This window comes from Conger conger, chromosome 3, assembly GCF_963514075.1.
Source record: "Conger conger chromosome 3, fConCon1.1, whole genome shotgun sequence".
Classification (NCBI taxonomy): domain Eukaryota; kingdom Metazoa; phylum Chordata; class Actinopteri; order Anguilliformes; family Congridae; genus Conger; species Conger conger.
Window position 1 is genome coordinate 38407688 of NC_083762.1, and position 26874 is coordinate 38434561.

A 26874-nucleotide genomic window follows, 5' to 3' on the forward strand; every position below is an offset into this window, starting at 1 on the left:
ATTACAACAGTGGTATGCAGAAGAGCATATCTGAACACACAACGCATCAAACCTCAAAGTGGATAGGCTACAGCAGCAGAAGTCTAATACAAAATAAGTCTAATAAATACCTAATAAAGTGCTCAGTTGTGCCATTTTAAGAGTCATAGGTTCACACAAAAGTGTTCTATCGCAATGCAGTGACACACCCTAATGTATGATATTGAATTCTGACAATGCTGGGGCAGGGTTGTGTACTATTGGCCATAGCATCACCCAGGGTTGCTATCAGCAGGGTACTGCCCATGTCAGGTATATAGATATTGCGCTACAAATAAACAGTAACTGGACATTTCAAATAATAAAAAATAACAAAATCTGTGATGAAAACGTGTTCCACTGTGCAACATAAAAGCACAAACACATAGCAGTGGCAGAGAGGTCTAGATATGCACTCTCCAAAATACACTCTCCCCTGCCTATTCTAATCAACTGTTATTGTCCCCTGCATATTCTAATCAACTGTAAGTCAGATAAAGTTTGGATAAAAGCCTCAGCTAAATAACTGTAATGTAAATATATATATAAATACTGCTGACGTCAAGAGGAGATGGCAGACATAACTCCTCTGATTCACGTGGTGCCTATTCTCACATTGCAGACACACCAGCAATTACATACTGCCCATTTCGCCGGAGGATAATGAGGTCAGCATTTTCTTAGTTTATGCATCCGCAGGAGCCTGGTCTGACCTTTACTGGGAACAAGCTGCCCAGAGGGCCCATTGCTCATCACACTCTCGACTCCTGTCAGCAGTATAGTTATATTTGCTATAAGCCAGGTGAATTAAGCAGAGTAATGGCCAGAGTAATGTAAAAGACAGCGTGAAGGCTGTTCTTATTTTTCATCTGTAGATATATGGTATAATACACACAGATCACCTTGTTGCTCACCTTCCTCCTCAGAATGCAAGTATTTTTAATCCAGAAGTTGTCCTGAATCAACTCCGTTACTCCGGGATGTTGGAGACAGTAAAGATCCGGCGGGCTGGGTTCCCCGTTCGGAGGACTTTTAAGGACTTCTTCAGTAGGTAAGAGACTTCACAGGTCATTTGTAGTACACCCGGCAATGTTAAGATTTCAAATGATATCTTGGCTCCTTTTAACATTTTTTATTCATGACATACATTTATTCATGTTTATCCTGCACCCATCTTTGCAAGATGTGTAATCTCCTAGTGCAGAGGACTTATTTGCTGAACTGACATTAGATGGTTGAAAATCCTTCTGAAGTGCTGGTGGTCTTGGCTTACAAATGAGACTGGGCATTCCAATTTGAGAACCTACTAAAGATAATTGGGACATAAACTTTTTTGTTAAGTTATACCTGAAGCCATTAGAACCTGGCTTGGCCAGGTGCAAAGAGTGATGACACAGAGCCTGTCCTCCCTGCTCCAGGTACAAGATTATCTTCAAGGACAAAAGCACCACCAGTGAGGAGAAGCGCAAATGCACAGACCTTCTGACACAGTATGACAAGGCCAAGGCTGAGTGGCAGCTCGGGAGGACTAAGGTACGAGCATTCTACAAAAGCATTCATCCTGCCCACTGCACCTCTACCTGGCCACAGTCATATTGTCATAGGCACAGAGACTAGACCTGCTGTCAGACACAAGGTTATGTTCCTTATAGTGTTGAATCAAGCTGCTGTATAAATCTTGGAATTAGTTTGTTTGTATTATAATGTGAGTTAGAGACAAGTGATGTTATGTACGGCGCAGAGAACCCAGACGCAGACCACAGGATAATCCAAAATCGTAGTTTTAATGTTCAGTAATCAAAAGCCAAGAGATCCAGTACACAGCCAAAAACGAAAAGCAAAAGAATGGTCGAAAAACAAGCAAAATCAAAATCCAGACAATCACAGGGCGACGGTACAGAAGGGCAAAAACAAACTCGTAGTCAAAAACACAAAGCGAAAACGTCGAAAAACCAGAAAATCAGAAGTGCAAACAAAACAAGAGGGCAAGGCAGGTACGGAAGTCAAGGCAAAGGGGTGTCTATCAAGAATCTCAATAATAAGGCTTACACAAAATCGGCACTTACTATGATCAATGTTCTGACAAAGAAGCATACTGAGAATGGGGTTTAAATACAAGAGGGAAGGTGACAATCTAGGCAGGGCAGAGAAAAAGGTGGGCTAAACAAATAGACAACAGGTGGGGAAACATAATAGGGTAATAACATAATAACGGGAGGGAGACGAAAACGCGGACTGGATGCACGAAACAAAACATGTAAAACATACGGCTCAGGATTAGGGAGTAGACATTTGCATAGTTTGAAGACGTATTGATAGTTAGAGACAGGTGCGAACACTTCGCTGAAACCAAACGAGTAATCAGGGATAGCATAGGGAGGCGGAGTTACAAAACAGTGCAGAAATACTAAGAGATTGCGTTAGTGAGTTAGTTACGTGAATATTTCTAAACTATCCAATAAAAGTGATTATTAGTTAGTTAGTTAGTTAGGCAGACAGTAAGTGTATTAATCGGATTAGTACTGTACAAAACCTAGATTAGTAGTAGTTAGTAAGAATCGTGCTTTACAACATTTAACTACCAAGAAAAAGCAGGAAGTAAGAATCGCGAGTTTTAGAAGAAATGTTGAAAACCCGAAAACTACCGTAACCACCCAAATAGTGGGACATGCAGACAGGGGAGTGACTAGACTGGTAAACATTCAGACGCAGACATAACAGGGGAGGACAATAGAGAACTGTAATGGAAAACATAAACCAGGTAACTATGAAAAATGAATAATAAACAAGAATAAACATGAAAACATACCGAACAAATACAGAAACATTACAAGTGACCAATCAATGATGATGTTACTCGACCAGTCAGAGCAATTGAAGGTGAAGCGTCACCTCAGATAACCTTGAAAGTCTCATTGGAATACATTGATCTGATGTTTTTTTACATTTCCATTAAATTTTAAAGTTAAAATTAAGAATGGATTCCTGGAAGAATTCAAGGAAGTAATATGCATCCTGTTTCCCAAGAAGAAGATAAATGAAGTGAAATATTAGCTGGAAATTAATCTCGAGGGGTAGACAGAACCAGCAATTACAAGGGATGTGCCTGGAAATCCTCAGATGTGAGAGGGATGCATCACTCGTTGCATTTCCTTAATTTGATTAGTGCTTAGTTACTTCACTTTAATGTGGGCTTTACCTGTTTTTAATGTTGGCATTTCATTGATTTCATTCATTGATTGCCAATACCAACATTACAGTTTTACTGCAGTAGCTAGCAGAGCTGTCTAGTCAGCTACAATGACAGACAGCAGCAGGCCCGTCCATTAGCAGTGTTGAGGAATAGCTTTTAATCTGTTTGGAATGGCCCCACTCAGCAGCTGACGCCAGTCTTCCTCTCCTCAGGCCTGGCCGTACCATGTCTCCTCTACCTGACCATACTTTGTCTCCTCTATCCTCCTCCAGTATGTTAACAGTATGAGTATGTTGTATGGCCGAGCAGGTGTTCCTGAAGGAGTCCCTGGAGCAGAGGCTGGAGAAGGCCAGGGAGGAAGTGCGGCGTGCGGCGGGCTTAGTGATACGAGCCTACATACTGAGATATACAGCCAGGTGTGTGATTGTGTCTGTGTTGTGCATGCATGTGTGTGTATGCATGTGTGTGCGTGTATGTGTGTGTTTGTGTGTAACTTCTGTTTTACTTTGTTTCACAATGTCTCAATTACAAAAGAGAAAGTCTCGGGAGGTCTGGGGTGTTTAAGAATTTTCAGTAAGGCTGCTAGAGATGTAATGTACGACAAGATGACACGCAGGTAACATCACAGTTTCTAACAGAACTAAAATACATGGCCCCAGAAACAGGGCCCCTGTTTGTAATGTCCTATAATAGCTCATTTTTTGTGGTGGCAAAGGGTTTAACATCATTTGCAGTTTTTATCATTTCAAAATATAGAGATGGTAATTGCATTTATAACAGAATACTGGGAATTTGTATACACTCTATTAGGTATTGAACACGTTTAAGGTGTTTAATATAATTCTTTTGACTTATTGGTCTTCTGCTGCCATAGCCTATCCACTTAAGAGGTGTGACACATTGTGTGTTCAGAGATCCTCTTCTGTATACAACATAGTTGCTGCCACATGATTAGCTGATTATTTATTTGCACTAACAAGCTCGTGTACAGGTCTACCTCATAAAGTTCTCAGTGAGTGTTTGTTTTCTGTTGTGTTCTAGCCATGTAGGGGAAGTAGAGTTGCTCCCCAGTGAACAGACTCTGCTTCACCTTGTATGATCTGGGTCTATACATTCCTTGTAGGAAGCACTATAGGAAGGTCCTGGCCAGCATCGTCACTATCCAGAAGAACTACCGGGCTCACTTCCGGAGACGCGATTTCCTGCGGCTGCGCTCTGCCACGCTGGTCTTCCAGAAGCACCGACGTGGACAGCTGGCTCGAGCCTTATTCTACCAGCTGCAAGAGAAGAAGAGGAGAGAGGAAGAGGAGAGAAAGAGGAGGGAGGAGGAGGAGGAGAGGAAAAGGCTGGAGGAGATTAAGAAGAAGGAGGAAGAGGCAGCGGTGCTGCGGAGAAAACAGGAAGAGCTGAAGGCCAGACAGGAAATGGGTGCTGGGGGGACGGGAGACAGCAGGTACACATCTTTCAGATGTTTGTCCACATTCTGCATCCATTTCTGACTGAATTCTAAAAGCACATTTGTTTCTTGATTCTTAGGAATAATATGGGAATGGATCAGATGGCTTCCCAGGTAATTCACTGTTTCCCCATAATCCTCACAATCTGAAGTCAAAGGGCTAAATTATATTGCAAAAGAGCAGCATTGTTGGCCTTCGCCTCACCCAGAGATGAAGGGTTCCAGCCTGTATACTGGCATTCCCTGCCCCATTGCACAAGAGTGAGTTTTGTGGTTGTTGGGCACCTGCAGTCTGTGTGCACCAGCTGTGAAAATAGCGCAGCGCTGAATCGAATCACTGCAGCTGGCAGGTTAGAAAGAAAAGGAAGCAACAGCTGCCAGCAGGCTGTCTGAAGGGAGCCCTAGTCTGTGCTCTCCTGATTTGCCTCTCAATTAATCATCCCCTGATTTAATTGGCTAAATAAAATGTTACCTCCCTCTCCACCTCTGCTGATGTGTGGTGAGCATTCTGTCGCAAAATGGCTGCCATTGCATCACCCAGGTGGGTGCTACACATGATGGTTGAGGCGAGTTTCCCCCTCATCAGGCTGGAGAGAAAAGTGTTTCATAAATGCAAGGCATTATTATTATTATTATTATTATTATTATTATTATTATTATTATTATTATTATTATTATTATTATTACCAAAACATTTGGCACTCCAATTTGAGAAAAAAGATACAACAGATGATAAAAATGGCTAAGGGCCTAAAACATAGCTTGAGATTCACAAAACTGTGTTTAATTTCAGAGTGGCATTAGTGTCTTGATTTTGAATCCCTGCCCCCGTCTGTATACCCCACTTGCTCCTCTCCAGGGCGGGGCTCTCCCAAACAGAGGCTCCCGCTCCTCTGTGGAGGAGAGCCGTCAGATGGAGGAGATCCTGCGGCTGGAGCGGGAGATCGAGCGGCTGCAGAAGCAGCGTGAGCAGGGCGTGTCCCAGCTGTGCGAGAGCTCCCGCAATGAGCTGCAGCAGAGGCGTGATGCCGAGACCCTCAGACAGGAGAAGAAGACCACTCGAGCGTCTGCAGGCCCTCCAGGCCGGTCCGGAGAGGAGGCCGCTCACAACCCCTCCGCCACCGCCCGCGTCCCTGAGGAAGAGGTGGATGAAGGCTTCCATGCGGAGGACGAGTGCATCCCCCTCCCGGACTTCCCACCGCCTGCGGAGGGCTCCCTGGACCATGATATCCTCACCAACCTGCCCCCTCCCCCGCCTGCCTTCGCAGAAGGCACTGTACCTCATCCGCCCCCGCCCCCACCCCCGCCTCTGCCGGGCACCAGCAAAGGGAACGACGATCAGGCCAAACGCGAAAGCCTGCCGGACTCGGAGCCCATTTACACCGTCCCGCCGGACGTGGAGTCAGACTACGACCAGGACGAGCTGGAGGAAGCCCAAGGCAGCTCCGGGGACGCTGGCAGCACCATCGAAGGTCAAATGACTGATGAGGAGGTGCTGCGCAAGTCCACCTGCACCTACAGCAGCCTGGACTCACATCGCGGCAGCTCCGACTCTGTGAGTGACCACTTCCACAGAGAGAGAGAGAGAGAGAGAGAGAGAGAGAGAGAGTGTAGTCTTATTATTTACTGTACTGGATTTAGATTTAATTGATTTGCATCTGCTTTGACAATATTGGCAGCTGTATTTCATTCCAATAAAGAATTCTAAATTCTAAATGAGACTCAGATTTCAGATCATTGCCTCATACTGAGTCTTAGGTACCAATCTAATTCTTAAAGTGGGAGTCATCGTTCAACTGATTGGGGACATGCTAACAATTCTAGTGGCAGTGACTTCTATTCTGGTCAATAGCAGATTTGTCAGTTAAAAAAACAATGTGAAACAATTAGGTGCACCTTGAACTGAACTTTAACTGAACTTTAAGTTAGAAAACACTGAAACGATTAGACAAAACAAGCTTGCTCAGAGTCTGGGGAAAAGCAAAACAAACATGAGTTCATTGAAAGGTTTGTTTTTTACAGTTTATTGACAGTGACGATGACAATGAAGGAAATGCAGACACGGACGAGGAAGCCTCCGGCGAGAGAGTGAACCTCTTAAATGGGAATGGACCCCCATACTTTCACAGCTACCTCTACATGAAGGGTGAGCTTCTAGAGTTGTGGTATTTGTATCTAAATCAGAACAGCTTCTCTGCAGAGTAAACAGAGGACAATTATTTTTTTCAGCTGAGTCTGGAATAGACTGTACAGTGCTCACACAGTCATCTAAGTTTAAATGTGAATTTCTTTCCGAATTCTGTTAAAAAGTTGGACTTTACTTTTCCTCCCATGCAGTTTTTAATAACCAAATGCTTGGGCAGCATTTTTCTTTCATGAGTCAAAAATGAATAACCAATCACTAACTAACCAATCACATTCAGTATACTTTAGGTCTGATGATGAGCTGACCAAATGCATGGGTTGTTTGCAAACTGACTCATTGCTATGTCTCTTTCAGGTGGGCTGATGAACCCATGGCGGCGGCGCTGGTGTGTGCTGAAAGACGAGACGTTCATGTGGTTCCGCGCCAAACAGGAGTCGCTGAAGTCAGGCTGGCTGTACAAAAAGGGCGGGGGTCTGTCCACGCTGTCTCGGCGGAACTGGAAAATGCGCTGGTTTGTGCTGCGTGAAGCTAAGCTTATGTACTTTGAGAACGACACTGAGGAAAAGCTAAAAGGCACCATCGACGTACGAACAGTCAAGTAAGTTCCCGCTTTCTCTGTACACCAGCCTCCAGCAGAATGCAACATGAAATACTTATTACAAAACTGTTCTAAAGTACATTTATTAAACAATAACAATATAAAGGACAACAACAAGTAGCAGGTTGTTTACTGCAAGGTGCAGCTAGGCAACCTCATTGGCTAGTTCTATTGAGATACTGGTGCTGCACATCTACAATTAAAATGAGGAAAACAACTGTACCCTGACTGACCACAAGGGGCATTCAAGGGGGAAAAAGTATAAAAGAGGTAATGGGTAATGGTACACCTGCAAAGTGCTCATTGTGTGTCATCAGGAGCTTTCTGTGTTTGATGAATTCTGCTGACTCTCTGGGTTTGTTCACAGGGAAATTGTGGACAATCATGAGAAGGAGAATGCGTTAAACATTGTGACAGAGGAGAGGACTTTCCACGTGGCTGCAGACTCCCCGGAGGATGCCAGGTGTGCCACTGATTCTCTGGGATACCGCTGTATGCTACGGGCTTCCCATCCATCCTGCTGTGGCAATGTTGCTATAACATCATCGCTAACTGTGCTGTCTTGTACCATAACAGGTTATTCTTGTTTGCCATTGTTGGCCTTTTAAAGTTGCATTTGTATTACTGATTATTTTCTGCCTATACAAGGGCATGCTTTACATTTATTTGTTATTAATGTGGGCTATTATGGCACAAATAGCTTACCTATTTTTTATCATAACACAAGTGAATTGGCATGAAACACAGATTTTGAAATATCCTTCATTCCAAGCACACAATATTCCATTGGGGAGCGCGAGCACTGCTCTGTCAATGTGAGGCTCTCTCCATCCCCCACTCTGTCCCCGCACTACAACACTCTCTCCCTGTTGCATGTTTGCAGTGGCTGGTTTAATGTTCTGAGTCGGGTCCAGAGTGCCACCCCAGATCAGCTGCAGGAGATGCATCATGAGCAGGCCAACCCAAAGAATGCTGTGGTCAGTATCAGGGCTTCTGTTACTACTGCTGTGGTCAGTATCACAATATCCGTTACTAAGGATGCTGTGGTCAGTATCACTGCATCTGTGAAACAGTGGCCAGCACAAATCAATCTATCACTGCATGTAGTTGTCAGCCTCAGCACTATGAACTTTACACATTATTTGTCGTCTCTTAGGGAACACTGGATGTTGGGCTGATTGATTCGGTCTGTGCCTCAGACAATCCGGATAGGTAAGGTTTGCTCCCTGGAGGCACCGTGTAAAATTACAGATGATTTTCATTATTATCATTTGAATCTGATTACTTACAGTGACTTACAGAGCAGGCAAGATGGCATATGCAAGATGATAGTATTCCTATGGCAAGTAATTGATTGCACTGGCGATCATGTGACATGTACTTGCAGGCCCAACTCCTTTGTGATCATCACAGCCAATCGAGTGATCCACTGTAATACGGATCTTCCAGAGGAGATGCACCATTGGATCAGCCTGCTGCAGAAGCCAAAGGGAGACAATAAGATTGAGGGCCAGGAGTTCCTTGTCAGAGGTACGGGTATGTTATAGTGGATTGATCTATGGGAGGTCATCAAGACTTTGAATATAAATGGTTATAAACACATATTATGCAAAAACACAGCTTGGGCAAACACCAAGTTGCCCTTATCCAAATCATTTAGCTTGGAGGACATTTGCTATTAGTTGTATCAAATCTCCAAGTAAAATATTTGAATATGAAATGAACATTCATCTTAACTCAGGTCAAGTTTTTGTGAATGGTATGTATCAGAATGGTTCATTGATTCATTGAAATTCAGAACTCTGAGCAAGGGTGATTATATTTTATGACATGTCTAGTTTCTTTGGTGAACTTTTTTCCCCAGTATTCTGTATATTCTGTTTGCCTTTGTTCTCACCCTTGGGTGTGTGAAATTCTTTCTCCTCAGGCTGGCTGCACAAGGAAGTGAAATCTGGAGGGAAGAGCACCTCTATGAAGCTGAAGAAGCGCTGGTTCGTCCTGACCAACAACTCCCTGGACTACTACAAGTCCTCTGAACGCAGTGCCTCCAAGCTGGGCACCCTGGTGCTCAACAGCCTCTGCTCTGTGATGCAGCCTGATGAGAAGGTCTTCAAGGAGACAGGTGAGTCCCTGCTCAATGATGATGCAGCAATAACACCATCAACACCATTGTCATTGTAATCATAAATAAGAAATATTCATACACAGTGCTCTGTGAAATAAAAGCTACATCAAATGGATATTTGTTGTGATCACCCTTTGCTTTTAACCCTATCCACTTTGCCCCCTTGTGGTTGAGTTGTCGACATCTCATTATTGTTGCCTTCATATTTATATCATACAAAAAACTGTGACGTAATAAAACTGCAACATGGCGATGCTAGATTGTTAAAAGGACTCTCCACTAGTGAGAACAGCAGTTTAGATACTTATCAGCCTCTCATTTGCAAAGCAGGGCCATAAAACTCCAGCCTCCCCCTGGCCACACTACGACTGTTTTCTGACTAACTGTGAAGTTTATTTCATAATCTGTTTTGGCATTTTGGAAAAACTATATTTTTGTTGGGACTATACCGAAGGGAATGTCTTCTTGAACTGCTTCTTGGTGTTGCGTAAATGTACCAGTGTGCTGCCCCATTAAAAATGTCAGTACCAAACTAATGTAAAACATGGTAAGCTTCTTATATGGGGGTTTCTGCCCTTTCCACAAGGTATAATGTGTCATATTCAGGTGATGGACAGTTTAGTAATATCGCTATATTGGCATAGCAGAATGAATAAGCAGATGGTATTTTAGTGTATATTTTGGGTACACTGTATGCACATGCTCTGACATAAATTTGTTCTGTCTCAAATTCCTGAATGGGACAAGCATGTATGTCCAGTAAATATTTTTTTAGATATTGACACTTTTATAGGACTAGTACAAAATAGGTGGAAATTGCCCCCGAGGGCAAGTAATTTTTAAATCAAGTAATTTGAAATTGCTCCCTTACCCCCCACCTTCAAACTAGGCTACTGGAACATCATTATTCATGGGCGGAAGCACTCCTATCGCCTCTACACCAAAATGCTGAATGAAGCCATGAGGTGGGGATCTGCCATACAGGGTGTCATCGACAACAAGGTCGCAATCGAGACTCCCACCCAGCAACTGATCCGAGACATCAAGGTACTGGCCCCATGCAATACTGCACTGCAGCACATGGCACAGTCGCTGTGGATAGACACTTGTGTGGCACTTTCATACCTCTGTGCACCCTTAGTGTTGTTTTACTTATAATCTAGGCTTTCCAAAGTGAGTTTCTCAGCAAAATGTAAAAACATATTTTTTGGATTACATATATTTTTTTACATTTACATCTTTCATACATAATTAGAACATAAGAATGAAGTCATTCACAAAAACAAACCTATCAGCTTGTAGATGATTCTGAAATATTTATATTGTTCCAAAATGCTACATGCATTCATGGTATCAATTAATTAGTGATGAAAACATAATGCCCTGCCGTATTGGGTCTTAGATAAAGGTATCAAACAAATGTTCTTTGAGGTAGAGGTCCTTGGTCAAGTTGTCATTTAGGGTGTCTTTAAATGTCAAACGTTTGGGAAGCCTGCTCTATGGTGTGTAAAGCATGCTTGTGGAAGGGTTTAATTAACCCCTGTGTTGGTCCTGCCGCCCTGTTCAGGAGACAGGTCTGAACACCGAGGCAGTGGAGCAGATGTACCGCAGGAATCCCATCCTGAGATACACCCAGCACCCCCTGCACTCCCCCCTGCTGCCCCTACCATACGGGGAAGTAAAAACAAACCGTGAGTCTCCCGAACCACCTCTGTAGATTATGATACAAGTAACACTAGTTAGACTAGTAATATTTTTTCAATAGTTTTTTTAACTTAAGCCCTGCCAAGTTTTTAATAATTGAGGGATTAGGCATTTGGCATAGATCCTTACTTGCCTGTGATATCCTACAAGTTTTGCTGGGGAATTCCCTGTTGCCGTGCATGAGTCTAATTTTGTAATTCCAAACTCTGCACTAATCTGGTCATATGCACATGGTAGGATTGTACTTGTGAATTTATAAGAGCCGAAGAATTGAAGTTTGTTTCAGTTACACTCTTTACTGACTTTTAAAATATATGTCTTCATATACTGTATATAATATGATGTAACTTAATGCACATAGATATATCCCCACCAGACCACATATTTCTCTAACCTCTAAACTGCATCTCTTTTTCTGTGGTCCAGTTCAAAAGGAGAAGGGCTATGCCAGCCTGCAGGATGAGGCGGTGAAGATTTTCAACTCTCTGCAAGAGATGGAGACCGTGTCAGACCCGGTGCCAATCATCCAGGGTGTCCTACAGACGTGCCAGGACTTGCGGCCCCTGCGTGATGAAGTGTACTGCCAGCTGATCAAACAGACCAATCACGTGCCCCAGCCCAACAGCCCAGCCAACTGTGCCCACTGGCACCTGCTCACCTGCATGAGCTGCACCTTCCTGCCCATGCGGGCCATCCTGCGCTACCTCAAGTTCCACCTCAAGAGGTACAGACTCCCATCATGCACCTGTCAGTGGTGTGTGGCACTGTGCTGATCTACACACTGAGCGTCTATGCTTCCAGGGTCTTCATTGTTTGGTAGCAAAAAGTGGAGATGCCACATGAAAATAAATGAATATAAAGTAGGCACTGCTACAGTGCGCATCCTCCTTCCTTGTCTATAGCTTAGCTCAGTGTCTGTGTACTGTATGCATTACCTGGCAGGATCAGGGAACAGTTTCCGGGGACTGAGATTGAGAAGTACGCCCACTTCATCGGCGAGTCACTGAAGAAGACCAAAACCAGGGAGTATGTGCCATCTCAGGAAGAGATCGCCGCCCTGCTGACCAGACAGGAGATGACCACTACAGTGTACTGTCATGGAGGAGGCTCGTGCAAGATCTCCATAAACTCCCACACCACTGCTGGAGAGGTGTGTGTAGTCTCAATCGCCTTAGTTTGCTTCTAGTTTGCTTAAGTTTCTCCAAGTAAAGGCATCCACACAGCCATGGCTCACATTAATTCTGATATATTTATTTTTGCTTAATAGATTGGCATGTCTGATGTTGCTCTATTGCATTAAAAGAGACAGAAAGATGCATCATGAAGAGGGCCATTAATCTGGTTACAAACTGATGGCCTTAGTGATGAACCATGCCACAGTGATGTTAGCCGGATGGTCTTCTGTCTCTAGGTGGTGGAGAAGCTGATTCGAGGTCTGGCCATGGAGGAGAGTAGGAACTTGTTTGCCCTCTTTGAGCACAATGCCACAAGTGACCACGCTGTAGAGAGCCGAATAATCGTGGCCGACGTGCTGGCCAAGTTTGAGAGGTACCAACACTGCTCATGCCCAGACAACACAGACCCCTTGTCTCCCGTCACACTAATCAGTGAAGACTCCCCCACATTTTCATAGACTTACCCGCTATTACAAATGTGAGATATCACTTCCCAATGGAAATACTCCCTTTAATATTCATTTTGTGCAATTAATAATTTAATAGTAATGTGTTATTTAACTTTGGATAATTATTTATACGAAGTCACAGTTGATTAGACTAAGCAGGGGACAATCCCCCCTGGAGCAATGCAGGGTTAACCCTCCAACAGGTGTGCAGACACCACCAACCTTCCGGGTCCCAGTCATCTACCTTAGCCACAATTAATAATGTCTATATGTGCATGACTGAGGCATATGATTTTGTATGTAATGCTGCTGAAACATCATTGTAAATAACTAGGCTGGCAGGGAGTGATGAAGAGGAGGAGGAAGGCCAGTGGAGGCTCTATTTCAAATTGTACTGTTTCCTGGATGTGGAGAGTGTGCCAAAAGAAGGGGTGGAGTTTGCCTTCATGTTTGAACAGGTCAGTCCATGAACTCACTGACAGTTCAAAATGAATGAAATACAAAACTGATTCCATTTACCATCTGTGGGACTGACACCTTCAGAACGTTTAACAAACATTTTTTACAGATGACAGAAACATCTTAATACACTCTTAAAGGGTGGTAGTGTGTGTCAGTGCAGTCCCCTGTTGTTACAAGATATTTTAAGTACAGTAAATATCTTGCTTATCTTGTTTATTGACTATAGAGTATTTCTGGAGTTAAAATTGCACTGTTTAGCTTACTCTTCAATGTTTGGCACTCTGCCAGATAGAGAAAAAATCCTTTGTGGAAGTACTTATTCGCAGATCCAGTTTTTTTTATGATCTGTGAATGGTTATGTTAATATATATTGCAGCATTTCCATTTGCTACTTTTTAAAACAAAGAAATAGGGGCACATATTGCTTTTTACTTAGTCCATGGAAAAATGTAGGCTGTGGGAAACTTAAAGTAGCCTGTAATTTGTAAGCAATTTAGTAAGTAGTCATTATGCTTAAACAGCATGTGTCATTGTCATTGCTCAGGTATTTACATTTATTGTTATACCTGTAGTTGGGGTAATGCATTAACATCAAAATGTTGGACAATCCAGTATATCAGATATGAGGGCTCATGTTGTATACAGTACTGTGCAAAAGTCTAAGGCACCTGTATAACATTCTGTACAGATAAGATTCTTTCAAAAATAATTCAATGAAAGGTCCTAAATAAATGTACTATACATTTTATATTGAATGTGGCAGAATAGTTCAAAACTGAATCAAATCAATATTTTTAGTGACCAGCCTTCGGCGTTAAAACTGCATCACTTCTCTGAGATAGCCAATGCTGTCCTGCAGTTCTATAAGACAATCAGCAGGGAGGTTGTTCCAAGCATGTTGGAGAACTTGCCACAGTTCTTCTGCACGCTCCTTGCTTCTGATCTCAGACAGCCTTGATCAAGTTTTTATGTAAAAAGTAGTCAACTGCTTACAGTAATATGTTACTTCTTTTAATTAAAAACAAAAATGTCTCTGTAAAATTAAATATTTTGGAAAATTAATATTTGGAAATCTCAAATGTGTTCTTTTATACTAACACACACACACACAAAAAAAACATAATATAATAAAGTCTAGGGTTCCTAAGACTTCTGCACAGTCCTGTATATCAGCAGAATTTGTAATATTTCAAATATATGACATGCTTGGCCTTCTATGTCTGAACCTGCTGACCAGACCTGGGTCCAATATGTAGTTGGTTTCGATTAAAATGCTTTTCTATGCTGGGTTGATCTTGCCTGGTGCAACTGAACCAACCAAGAGGACCAGAAGGCAGGATTTGCAATGTTTTAGAGTATTTCATAGGTTTACCAGAAAAGCCCAGTAAAGCGTAGAAAACCATTTGAATCCAAAACAATCACATATTTGACCAAGGTCTGGTCTGTACCTGCTGACCCTGGTGGTTGTTCTCCTCCAGGCCCACGAGAGTCTGATCAGTGGCCATTTCCCTGCTCTGGAAGAGACGCTCCAACACCTGGCTGCCCTGCGTCTCCAATACCTGCACGGGGACGTGGGCCGTGCCACCTGGAGCCTGGACAACATCTACCCTGTGGGGCGTCTGCGTACCCGCATCCTGCAGTCCACCAAAGCGGGTGGGGTCGGAGGGGTGGCGGGCCTTGCGGTCCAGGAGAAGAGGCGGCCCAGCTTCCTGGACGGGACCCTGCGGCGCAGCTTCAAGACGGGCGCGCAGAAGAAGCAGCGCGTGGAGGAGGAGCAGATGCTGGAGATGTGGGTGAAGGAGGAGACGTCGGCCACACGCGCCAGCGTCCTGGAGAAGTGGTCCCGTCTGCAGGGCCTGCCCCAGCACCAGGCCATGCTCAAGTACATGACCATCATGAAGGAGTGGCCCGGCTATGGCTCTACCCTCTTTGACGTGGAGGTAAGACCTATATTCAACTCCACATCCTGTAGGCCGCAGCGTCTGCAGGCATTTAATCCTGCCATGCGCTACACCACTTGATTTCACAAATTATTTTACCTGCTTGGTTCAGATAAGCTAATTAGTGAAATCAGGACGTGGAGTTGAGTTGCCCTGCCTTAGCGTTCAGCAGTTGGATTTGTGATTCACACACTGTTGGTGCATTAATGGCCTCTCGGAAGTTGGCAATTTACAATTTAGTAGACCAAGTTTCTGAGATGACTACAAACGTGTCACAGCTGAGCAAAGCATCAAAGATGAACATTGTGGTTTTTTTGGTGACAGCAATTATTGTGAGCATGCAGGAAGGTGGAATGTTTGGAGTGACACTAATTACACTGCCCTTTATTCGACTTCGGACATGACCATTTGTTCTGGCAGAAGAAGAGGTGGGTTGAAATACTTCAGCTGAAGTTGAATAGATTCATATGTAAAATCAGTCAAGTAAATGCATCCATAGAAACATGAATACTGACACAGCATACCAGCTACCAAATTTGAACAACTTATGAAAAACACAGCATAGGAGTAAGCCAGAATGCAAAAGGAGTAGGCTTAGGTGCTGTTAGCCAAACAGAGATAAACAAGGCCAGACTGCATCAGTTCTGGGTTCACCCATATCTGACCGGGCTCTGTTTGATTTTTTTCTTCCTTGCAGTGTCGAGAGGGAGGCTTTCCTCATGATCTGTGGCTGAGTGTGAGTGCTGAAAATGTGTCTGTGTACAAGAGAGGGGAGCCCAAACCTCTGGAAACCTTCCAGTATGAGCACATTGTCTTTTTTGGGGCGCCCCAGGCCAGCACCTACAAGATCACTGTGGATGAGAGAGAGATGTTCTTTGAAACCCCACAGGTGTGGCTCAGATTCAATATAAAAATACAGCGTGCCTCATTTACATCTGGCATTTACATTTCAGGCCTTCAGCAGATGCTCTTTTCCATTATGGCAGTAGACCAGTGGTCCTCACTCCTGGTCCTGGTGGTTGTGCTGGCTTTTGTTGTTACTCAGCACTTAATTTGTTATTTACTCAATTGACTCACCTCACCTGGTTTCTTGGGTTTGAATTGGCTGTTGATATTAAGGTGAAAACAAAAACCAGCATACCCTGCGGGTATGAAGTGAGGACCACTGAAGTAGACCATCAACCTTGAGTCAAACCTTCAACCTTGAGGTTGCAAGCTCAGTTTCCCCATCATGAAGATAGATGATCACCTGTAGCTTACACGGCACAACAGGCTTTATTCATACTCACATTTTGTATTTCATTACAGCATGTTAATATTTGGCCTTCTGCCCCTGCAGGTTGGGGAGATCACCAAGATCATGAAAGCCTACATCAACATGATTGTGAAGAAGAGATGCAGTGTGATGTCTGTGTCCAGCTGTGGCAGTGCCTGGACCAGGTGATCAATATGGCCCAATCAGCACAGTCTCCTTGCAGCAAGGGGAGGTGCATGGCAACAGGAAAGAAATCTGTACTAGAGCAGTCAGTCACCTGGTTGGGAAGCTTTTGACATCAAAAGGATTGATGGAAAGAGTGTCTTAAACGTGTGAAATATTTTGCTACGTCTCTCAGTACGTACGCAAACAACTAGCACATTATTGTAATAACAAATGGCTATCTCAGCAATTGGAGCACAAATATACGATGAGTTAGATCTCTCCTGTTTTAACTGCCAAAACCATAACAGATCCGTCTGCTTGCTTTACCTGGTTTTCCCCACGTTATGCAAACTCGCTCTCTTACCAGTCAGGCTTGGATGCTGTCTCCTTACAGCAGTGGTAAAAGTGGCATGGGCGTCTCTCATCCGTGGGGTCCAGGCTGAGTTCAGGTCTCAGTTATACTTTCACAATCAGTGCCACGTTGTCATGTACCCCTCCATGGCACTGAAGCTGCCATGCAGGTGTCTTACTAAGCCTTTCCAGGCAAGCTCTCTAATACTGGAGCCTTTTGACAGATTTCTGTATGTTTTTTGCACAATCTGTGACTATTATGATATATACTCATTGACCACTTTATTAGGTAGACCTGTACATCAGCCCGTTAATGCAACTATCTAATCAGCCAATCATGTGGAAGCAACTCAATGCATAAAAGCATGTAGGCATGGTCAAGAGGTTCAGCTGTGGTTCAGACCACACATCGGAATGGGGAAGAAATGTGATCGAAGTGACTTTGACAATGCAATGATTGTTGGTGCCACACTGGGTGATCTGGATATCCCAGAAACTGCTGATCTCCTGGGATTTTCATGATAAACAGTCTCTAGAGTCTGCAGAGAATTGAAAATGTCTGAGAGAGGTCTGAGAAGAATGGCCAGACTTGTTCAAGCAGAGAGGAAGGCCACAGAAACTCCACACGTAACAACAGTGGAATGAATATGAGCATCTCTGAACACATAATACGTTGAATCTTGAACTGGATGGGCTACAGCAACAGTAGACCAATACGTCTCAAAAATAAGTCTAATAAATACCTATTAAAGTGGTCACTGAGTGTACACTCTATCAAATGTTAGCAGCATCTGAATCCTTTTTTTCTGCACCAGGGGTGTAAAATAGAATTCACAGAGGCCTGTATGTTAGTTTTAATCCAACTAGTTCTCCTGGCTAACAGCTTCCTGTTAATGAACCAGAAAGATGTAGAGTTCCCAGAATACAAGGGATTATAATGAGACACTCAACAAATAGAAACTGAAGAAATTTCTCAACCAAATAATGAACTAGCTAAGAGTGGAGTTTGGAGCAAAGACCAGCATACACACCCTCCAAGAGTTTATTTCAACAACCCTTTTTTATTGTATACACCCAGTTACATTGTATTGCATTTTCATTTTATATTCAGTGCACACATTTTGTGTCTTTATTTGATGAAGCAGGAACCAAGTTTTCCATCAACTCCACAGAATAAGAAGGAAAGGATGTGGATGATAAGTCTGTAAATAAAAACTGGCTTTTTCAGGTATAGGTCTTTCAGGTTTGGAGAGCAATATCAGTCCAGATGCAAAACTGGTAAGAACCATCTCCATCCCTGAATCTAATGCCTTAAACAGACTTGCTGCTTCTGCCTGGCATTGTAGTGGATCCATTACTGAATATTGGCTCATAAAACTTTATCCTGGCATGAACGTCTAGTGTTGAGTGTTGACTTTTTACTCCATTCCTTTGTGACTGGCTGTATACACTGGTGGAGAAGCCATTGAGCAAATTTGAAGAGTATAGAATAACATAATTATATTCTTCCACTACATTCATATTATCCCCTTTCCTAAAACTACAGTAGTGTGAATCCAAATGTGTGTAAAACTGATAATGTACAACAAAAGTCTTGAGTAACTGAACAGTACAGTGTGATAGATATGCTAATAGATATGCAACCGCTTTGTTTGTGTAATGAAATGTGACGGAGTGTTGAAGCTTTTGATGAAACGGAAAAAGATTATTGTAGGTAAACATGTGTATGTAGCTGGGTCCTTTTGTTTTGGGAGGATGTTTTACACGTGTTTTAAAGAAGAGTAATTGTCCAATGGGTCAGTGAATTATGGGGTATTTATTCAATTTCTTATGATAATTATATATGATAATTATAATGCTTGGGGGTGGGGGGAAGCACACTGTGAGCCTAGAAAGGCTAAATATTCACCTGGAATAGACAGAGAGGCCACACACCACAGCGATGCCAGAGGATTTTTGAAATAGGGTTAAGGCAAACTGGCGTAGTTTTTGACTTCATAAACACCATATGACACCATAAATTGGACCGTCACCTCTTTTACTAACGACCCTGGGTACTGTATGTCACCTGTGGTGATGTGGTCTCGGAGAGTGTTGCACATTTGTCATCACACCTAGGCCTCACATATAGCACTGCCTGTCCTGTCTCTCACTGCTGTCACACAGAGGTCTCTGGGAAACTGCTGGCAGATACACCAGAGCTGGAATGTACTTATCATTGTTGTTGTGCTTGTTTAAAAAAAAAAAAAAAAGATGCTTTTTGTAACTGGCTTTACAAAATGTTTTAATAAATTATTGGATTTAATCGGCTGTTCCTACGTGAGTTCCAAGGAATATTGGTGTTGCTTTTCATTTTGTAAATAGTAATTTTACCAAAAAATGTTGTCAGATACAACTACTATTGTATGTAATATTTTGTTTTTCTCCCTGTACAGCACAGCCTCCTATCCCTTATTTTTAATGTACTTCATATGCCGTGTATGAGTTTAAACTGAAAGCCATAAATCATTCATGCATCAGCATACAGAGCAGTCTATCAGAAGAGTGATTTCAGCACTAGCAGTACCAAACGTATCACAACCGTTTAAAAACCATCTTGTGTAATCATGATGGCAATGAATGTGGGACTACCTACTGTTTTCTTTAACCACTGTTGGCATAAAACAGGATTTTTCTTCTGGGTGGGTTGTTCTCACACAGAACAAGTAAATTGGAGAAAGAGAACAGGGTTTTGGAGACGGCTAACATTCGGAAATATTTTCAATTGGATGAAACCTGATTATTTGAAACCCTTAATTGCTTTAAAATATTTTCTAATTGAATGCTAGCTGATTGACTCCATTCCTTTGTGAAAAAGCTGCACAAAAAAGAATATCTTCACAGCACACCTGCAGCCTGATTTTACAAAGGGGCAGCTCAATATTGGTGCATTAATATTCTGCACCATTTTTTTTTGCATTGCAACTTTCCTTAAACCCAGATGCCTCCTGTTGGTGACACGCGCTACTGTAAATAAACATCTGGATCCAAACACACAGTTGTAAATAAACCAGTAGACCCCAAAAGACATCTGGAACTTTTCTTGATTTCAGACACCAAATTCCCTTGACATCTCAGATTTATATACAAAGAAACACCCCAGGGTGAAAAAGATACTTGATGCATTTATAAGAATGGGTCACAAATGCTTTTTGAGGAACTTAAGGAAATGAAGTAAAGATATCTGTTATGTATATAAATAGCATTTTTGATGCATTGTTCTATAAACTGTATTGTATAAATTCAGAAAAACAGCCACTGCCCATTTCATGAGTCTGTGTGCATTTGGGGTGGGGGGTCATTTGACAAAGCTAGACTCACCATTTGCCTAGAACTAGAGTATATATCACAATTCTAAATGTGATCAGAAAAGCACCGTATAACAATGTCACCTTTAATTTATGGCCATAACATTTTTACCTCGATGAACTACCCCAAAGTATTTCTTTTCATGAAAACTTGAATTACATTTACATTTCCTACTCCTTCCAACATTACATTTAGCTATAATTATGGATTCAGTCTAATGAAATTACTACATTTTTACACAGAAACTTTACTTGTGTATATTTTTACCATTAAGGGGACTGTATTCATCAAACTGGATTGTCAAAAGGGATCAGCAGCACCTGAACATATCAGAAACATTGCTCTAAAGTATGACGGGAAATATCCTGGAAGTTGCCAGACATTTAAAAGAACCATCTCAGACAAATAAAATGAGTACCAAACTATATTTATTGTACAGTAGTAAAGGACGACAAATGTCCACATTTGTAGATAAACATGAAACATGACTGGGTCAACTTATTTCCCTCCACCCCCACCAACCCCTTTACTACCCCCCCCCCCCCCCTTCCCCCCATTAAACAAAATCACAAACACAAGAGATACACTCTTAGCATGTCATTTCCGGGACCATGATTAGAAGAAATTAATGGCTCCTCATTCTAGGTCAGGGAAAGCTTCCCTTTTCTGTTGGCGGGAGGGGGGGTGGGGGAGAGGGAGAGGTGCATGACACGTTTATTACAAAGGGATTTTTATAATGAGCATGACCATCCCCCCCTCCCCCCACCCCCACATACAGAACAATATTTCAGAGACATTAAAATAAACCTGCACTTTGCTTTTTTTTTTTTTTTTTTTTTTTTTTTTTTAAATAACATGTACATTGATCAGAATGCTGTCCGTGTAAGATGTGGTCCATAAACTAGCCCATTTAATCCAATATAATTGCTTTGTCAATAAACAAGTCCTGGAAACGAAAGTCTCTCAAATACTCAGAGCAGTAAGCTTTTGAACAAATGTACGGATTACAAAGAGAAAAATCTGACAACTGAGCTTTCTGGAAATGTACCTAAAACAGAAACACTAAAATATACACTATGCTTTACTAAAGGCGTTCAAAAAGCAAATCTGCCTGGGGTGGATCTCACGAAAGGACCAAGCATCTCCCATTTGTGTCGATTGCACCTAAAGCAGCCTAATCTCCTCAGCCCCTCTTGTTCTGACCTCCAAGTATGACTTCATTCGGAAAGAAGTAGCATTATAGTGACCGGAGACCCTGTAACTGTAGCAGACGCAATGACAATCACTCCAAGCAAGGCATGGCTTCAGTTTAAAAAATTGTCCTCTCACATATGCTGAAAACAAACCCCGCCCAACCCAATTAAGAACTGGAAAAGGGTGTGGGGGGTTCAGGGAAACAAAAACGAACAGGAAAAAAAATAATAATAAAGTTGAAAGAGCATTTGGAGGAAAGGGATCAAATAAAATATGTGAGTTGATGCTCTCCAGGTCTGCAGTCCACCGTTTAGCAGCTCCCACAACCCCCAGTCTGTTGTTGAAATACATCAATAGTGTCCTCATCCTCCATCTCCAGCTGAAAACAACAACCCATGGTTACAAATCTAAAGAATATTACAAACACGTCACAATGAGGGCACCACTGCTAGACAAATTACAATTTTTCCAGAAAATGTTTGGGTTCTTAAAAGCGGGGATGCCCGTGTGGGATTTTCAGCAGAGCCAAAGTAGTCGCGATCCAAAATGTTGCAAGTAAGAGTCGGACAAAAATAACCCAGAACAGGACGACACGCATGTTGCTGGAGCAGAAGCATTGTGTGCGGATAGAGCACGTGGTGAATGCGGAGTCAGTCCACAGCGATCTGCACAGCCAACGCGACAGAGTCCACTCTTCCACAACGAGGTAGGGAATACCCTTCCGACCAAAACTCCACCTCCCTGGAAGATGTTATGGACCATTATGATTGATTGTGTGGGGCTGCTGACCACAGCCAGCACTCATAATATCAAGATGTCTATACTAAGGCTAGGTCCCACCTGTGGCCCTACCTATGAAATTAATTCAGTTCTTGACGTGGCAGATGGATACAGTAATCAAGAGCTGACATTAGCCATGAATTTTGCTTGATAGCTAGGTCCAGAGTAGGGTCTAGGAATATTGTGATTTCCTATAGTGAAGGATAATATTTAAATGAAATATTTACCATATTTTGTGACAAAATCATGTGATCATACGTATGCTGTAAATAAAATGCTACATGGTTCGGCAACAATTCAGATTCCTTTAACACCATGTTCACCCTCCCACTTTTTCAGTAAACAAAAGTATAATTATTATTTTCTTTTAAACAAGACCAGGCAAGCCTGGTTTAGCCAGACCCTGATGCAGCTAAGGGGGAGTATGTGGCATACACTATATGGGATGACCCATACGCTTCCAGAAGAGGAACAGGACCCTCACTTAAAAAATAATAAAAAATAAAAAAATGTTTAACAAAAATATATATAACATTATATCAGTGATAAAACCACTCTCCCTTTAAAGTAGAAGCAATATTAAATATCACTCCCAGTTTTCCCATACCCTATATTTACTTCCTTCACTGAAGCATTGCATCTCAGCGGGCTACTTGTATCACCACAGAATGTTAGAAAAGGTTTTGGTGGTAGGGCACTGTCTAGTAGCTTTAACATTGCCACTACATTGTTTTGTATGTACCAGTTCCATTAGCTAAATTGGGAATACTGTGGAAACAAAAGGATCCGGCAATCTGCTTCATGGAATCAATATCATTCATCTTTTTCTTTTTTTATCGGAGAAATAATTTCTTAAGCAAGCTAGCTAAGGTTTGCAACAGCAAACTCAATAGCTAGAAAATATTTCCTCTTTTACTTGTTAGCCAAGCTACCTGTGGCCTACCGGAAAAAAGCTTTTCATAAAGAGGAGCACTGTATAGTACTTGTGGGCAATCTTCACTGTTGTATGAATTGCTTGCTTTTCCCCTAGCGAGCATGGACATGAAGTGTAAGATGACTTGGCATAGCCGTTTGATCTGCCATCTTGTTAAAGCGTTCTGTATTTTGTACATACTGCATAAGCAAGGCTCATCACATAAAATCTATTATGGATTTGATTCTCTAGACCATTGCCGTTATTGGTAAACGAGGGTATGCAGCTTCAAGAGTGGGAATAAGGGGGTTGTTTCTGTTTTAAGTGTTCCGATTGGTCCGTATGTGCATGCGAGGCCGCTATCCTGGGCGAATGAGTGGAGTTTTTGGTTGATGTGTGTGCATTTTGAAAGGGAGCATGATCGCGGAGAAAAGCCGGTCATAAAAGAGAGTTAATGCAATTTTCTTCAGTACAATAAAGGAAGCAAACGCCCAAGGACTCGTTAAGTTGGGTGTTAGCAGCTTCTGCCTTCGGCCTTGGAATCTAATGGTTTGGTTCCCTGATGCCATGCCGCGAAAAGAATGAATATTTGGCTCAGTCACATACACTCGGGTTGAGCTGTACCCTGCCATGTTTTGGTAGGCTATGCAATATCTTTATTCTGTGCATACAAACAATAATACTAATGAGTACCTGCCAATCATCATGGTGCCAAATGTATTTTACTTCAGCAAAATGTGAAGATGTAGTTATTCTTTTTTTAAGAGTAAAGCATCAACCCCTTACAGTATTAGGTTGGGACTGGAAATGATATGGTAGCTTTATTGTCATTTCGTTTTTAATTTAAAGATTGCTGTGAAACAATATTTATGCTTCATTCAATATTTCAGTATTAGTGAAATATTGTCAACGCTAATATATATATATATATTTAAAATACTCAAATAACACTGGCCCAGAGTTCACGGTTTCCACCGGTGATCTCAATAGGCCGAGGATGTGAATGTAGAAAAGCACAAACACGCAGTGACCTCTTATGAAACTTCCTTTAAGCTACATACTGATAAACCTGAAAAGAACAAGTGCAATAGTGTATGAGGGTTTGTAAAAACAACCACCTTCCTGGGGATTACCAAGACCAAAACTGAGAACATTAGCTTCTTTTGAGATTCAAGAGGTACACGTAAAACATTAAGACCCTACAAATATATGGGCTACTAACCTGTGCAGGTGTGTCCGTCTCATTGATTGGTTGTCCATCAAACCTAAATCTAATCTGCCTAATCGACAAACCCTGAAATAAATTTAAGAAATGTTAAAGTCCCTCAAACAAAATGTACAACAATTTACATTTAACCAGAATTGAGATTGTTAGACTAAATTCCACTGCTTCATGGATGTACAAGGGTCAATAGCCTCTTAAAACCATACTGGAAATCATTTACACTCAAAACATGAGCATAGGTCTGGGACTCTGGATAGAACTCTGGAAACGTCCACTACAGAGTGGGACAAACAATACCATACTTAAGTCTAGCATGGCCAATTGAACATGGAGGGAATGGGGTCTGGTTCAGTATTGGGGAGACATTTATTGGCAGCGAGGGAGGAGCTCGCAACCAATGGGTTTGTTTCTCCAAGTGCAAGCAATGGTCCTCAAATATACTACAGCTTCAATTTCCGAAGCAATGACATAAGGTTACCTGTCTTTCGCAGTATGCCTTCATTAGTTTGCTGAGGGGAGTGTGTCGTTTAATTTTGAACTGGACCACCGATCCATCCTGGCCAGCCACTTTCAGGTTAATGTGGTCATTTTCAGTCTTCACACCTTCCTGTAATGCAAGCACATCACGGTTCAAACTCAACAGTCCTGCATACAGTTTTGTAATGTTTGAAATGAACAGACAAATGATACCGGACTTTAGATTAACGGCTCAAGCAGGCTGAGCTATAAACTGAAGTTACATCTAACGTTATCTAACAATCTCGGCTTTCAACCCCATAAAGTCAATCGTACTTAACTTGACTAATTTAAATTAAGAGGCGGCAAGTTACCAAGCTTACATAACTGGATGTTAGCATAAGTGGAATTACCTCGGCCTCGCTTTATGCAGCAGTAGAAGGCGGCTAGCTAACGTTAGCTATAGAGTGAATATTGCGTTCACGTTAACTTTAAATTACATTCGAAGATTAAGGTGGTGTTGGCTATCTAGCAACTGGTAACGAGAGCTTCCGTTCCCCTTTCAAATGGCGGTTATCTAGCAAGCATTTATTTTCTTCGGATACAGAGCATCTTTCCGCTTACAAGACTAGAGCCGCTCTTCTTGCGGCATTTTCTACGCCAAAGACGTAACGTGGCTAGCGGACTCCACTACATATACACAAAGAAAAATCCGCAAAAGGAGACGCGGAATTCCATTCCGAGGTGAACTGCGCGGGAGAGAAACAATGGCGCAGTTTCACTGAAAGCCTCAACACATAATTTTGCGTGCATCTTGGATAAATAATCATCACGTTTATTATGCATCTACCAGAAACGTTTATAATTACTCTCGTACTTCGAAATACCTTAATTTCATATATTAAAATGCGGAATTGCAGCAGATGTCTAGATAGAGAAGCTACGATCCCGACACACCATGCCTGTATTCTCGTAGTTAGCTAACGCTAACTTAATTCTATTGGGAAAATATTCAACAAATCACTCATTATCGATAATACCGTACCTTTGGCTTGTCGTCAGCCATGCTGCTCTTGAATTTGGATCCAAATAAAGGTAATCTAAAAAGTGTATGCTCTTTTCTACCTCTCCTCTTCTTCTTCACTGAGGTCGTGCGCGCGCGTGGTCTATTATCAACAAACTGATTGGCCCATACTTTAACACGTGGTATTTTTGTCTCGGGAGCGCGTAGACGTGCACGCGCACGCGCACGCGCACAGCTACTGAGGAATTGAACATCTATTTCCTTGTATTATCTTTGATCCAGAAACAGCAGTCTGATCAATATTATAAAAGTGAACATTGTATTAGAAGGTCATCAGTAATACTATCGCAATACAGTAGGCCTGTATTAATTTGTTTTTACAACTCCACCTGCACGTTTACACAAGAGGCATCTTAAAATTAGATTTTATGTAGGCTTGCCAACATTTTCTTGCTAATTTAAACAAACAAATGAACCGGAATCGGAGTTGGTTCTAAGTGAATCTGTCCAGGTAACATAGACCCACTAATGTCATGATGTCACTAAAGAATCTGTTTTATTATTTGAGAAGTGATTTAATACACTCGAGGGCCTCAGATTTCAGCATCTGCGGGCTGCATTGTCTGCAGGCTTTTGTGGTGTCTTCTACTAACAGCCTTCAATCATACAGGCCTTGGAAATAAGGTATGTGGAATTACATGAAGCACTTGCATGCAACAGTAAACCCAAAACCAGCAAACACAGAACAGCACAGAACTTACAACAATCAACATTTATATGTTACAACAGATTACTAAAGAAGTGTAGGCCAAACCATACAAGAGATATGGTTAGCCCGCTCAGCTAAACTCTGAACTGAACTCTGAATTAGAACACGTATAAGGCTCTTTCAGGAAT

At 42.1% G+C, this 26874-nt stretch overlaps 2 protein-coding genes across 2 annotated transcripts in view; one reads left to right on the plus strand and one right to left on the minus strand.

Annotated features, from left to right (window-relative positions):
* The window catches only part of myo10l3 (myosin X, like 3), a 76175-nt gene extending 56833 nt beyond the window's left edge, over positions 1 to 19342 (plus strand). Inside the window, exons 20-40 of the mRNA XM_061235017.1 lie at positions 945 to 1069; positions 1437 to 1551; positions 3521 to 3627; positions 4335 to 4639; positions 5549 to 6222; positions 6690 to 6813; positions 7168 to 7411; positions 7779 to 7874; positions 8295 to 8388; positions 8568 to 8623; positions 8799 to 8941; positions 9339 to 9533; positions 10426 to 10583; positions 11104 to 11227; positions 11667 to 11964; positions 12183 to 12390; positions 12652 to 12788; positions 13199 to 13322; positions 14805 to 15266; positions 15964 to 16155; positions 16606 to 19342. Coding sequence (XP_061091001.1) covers positions 945 to 1069; positions 1437 to 1551; positions 3521 to 3627; positions 4335 to 4639; positions 5549 to 6222; positions 6690 to 6813; positions 7168 to 7411; positions 7779 to 7874; positions 8295 to 8388; positions 8568 to 8623; positions 8799 to 8941; positions 9339 to 9533; positions 10426 to 10583; positions 11104 to 11227; positions 11667 to 11964; positions 12183 to 12390; positions 12652 to 12788; positions 13199 to 13322; positions 14805 to 15266; positions 15964 to 16155; positions 16606 to 16710 — 4086 coding nt within the window. The 3' untranslated portion in view covers positions 16711 to 19342. The remainder of the gene's footprint in view (positions 1 to 944; positions 1070 to 1436; positions 1552 to 3520; positions 3628 to 4334; positions 4640 to 5548; positions 6223 to 6689; positions 6814 to 7167; positions 7412 to 7778; positions 7875 to 8294; positions 8389 to 8567; positions 8624 to 8798; positions 8942 to 9338; positions 9534 to 10425; positions 10584 to 11103; positions 11228 to 11666; positions 11965 to 12182; positions 12391 to 12651; positions 12789 to 13198; positions 13323 to 14804; positions 15267 to 15963; positions 16156 to 16605) is intronic.
* A 1854-nt stretch (positions 19343 to 21196) lies between these two features.
* Positions 21197 to 26122, minus strand: LOC133123928 (small ubiquitin-related modifier 3-like). The gene is made up of 4 exons (XM_061234656.1): positions 25999 to 26122; positions 24976 to 25104; positions 24495 to 24566; positions 21197 to 21958 (listed from the first exon to the last, which is right to left on the minus strand). Exons 1-4 carry the CDS (start codon positions 26017 to 26019, stop codon positions 21890 to 21892), a joined length of 291 nt encoding a protein of 96 aa, XP_061090640.1. The 5' UTR covers positions 26020 to 26122; the 3' UTR covers positions 21197 to 21889.
* Positions 26123 to 26874: the final 752 nt, after the last annotated feature.

What these genes read in the sequence shown, in the direction of transcription:
- LOC133123928 (XM_061234656.1), bottom strand. Translation starts at nt 26,019, where the DNA reads ATGGCTGACGACAAGCCAAAG. An exon ending in TGGCTGACGACAAGCCAAAG is followed by an intron (nt 25,105 to 25,998) that starts GTACGGTATTAT and finishes CTTGCATTACAG; the next exon opens with GAAGGTGTGAAGACTGAAAA. An exon ending in AGACGGACACACCTGCACAG is followed by an intron (nt 21,959 to 24,494) that starts GTTAGTAGCCCA and finishes TGTTGTTTTCAG; the next exon opens with CTGGAGATGGAGGATGAGGA.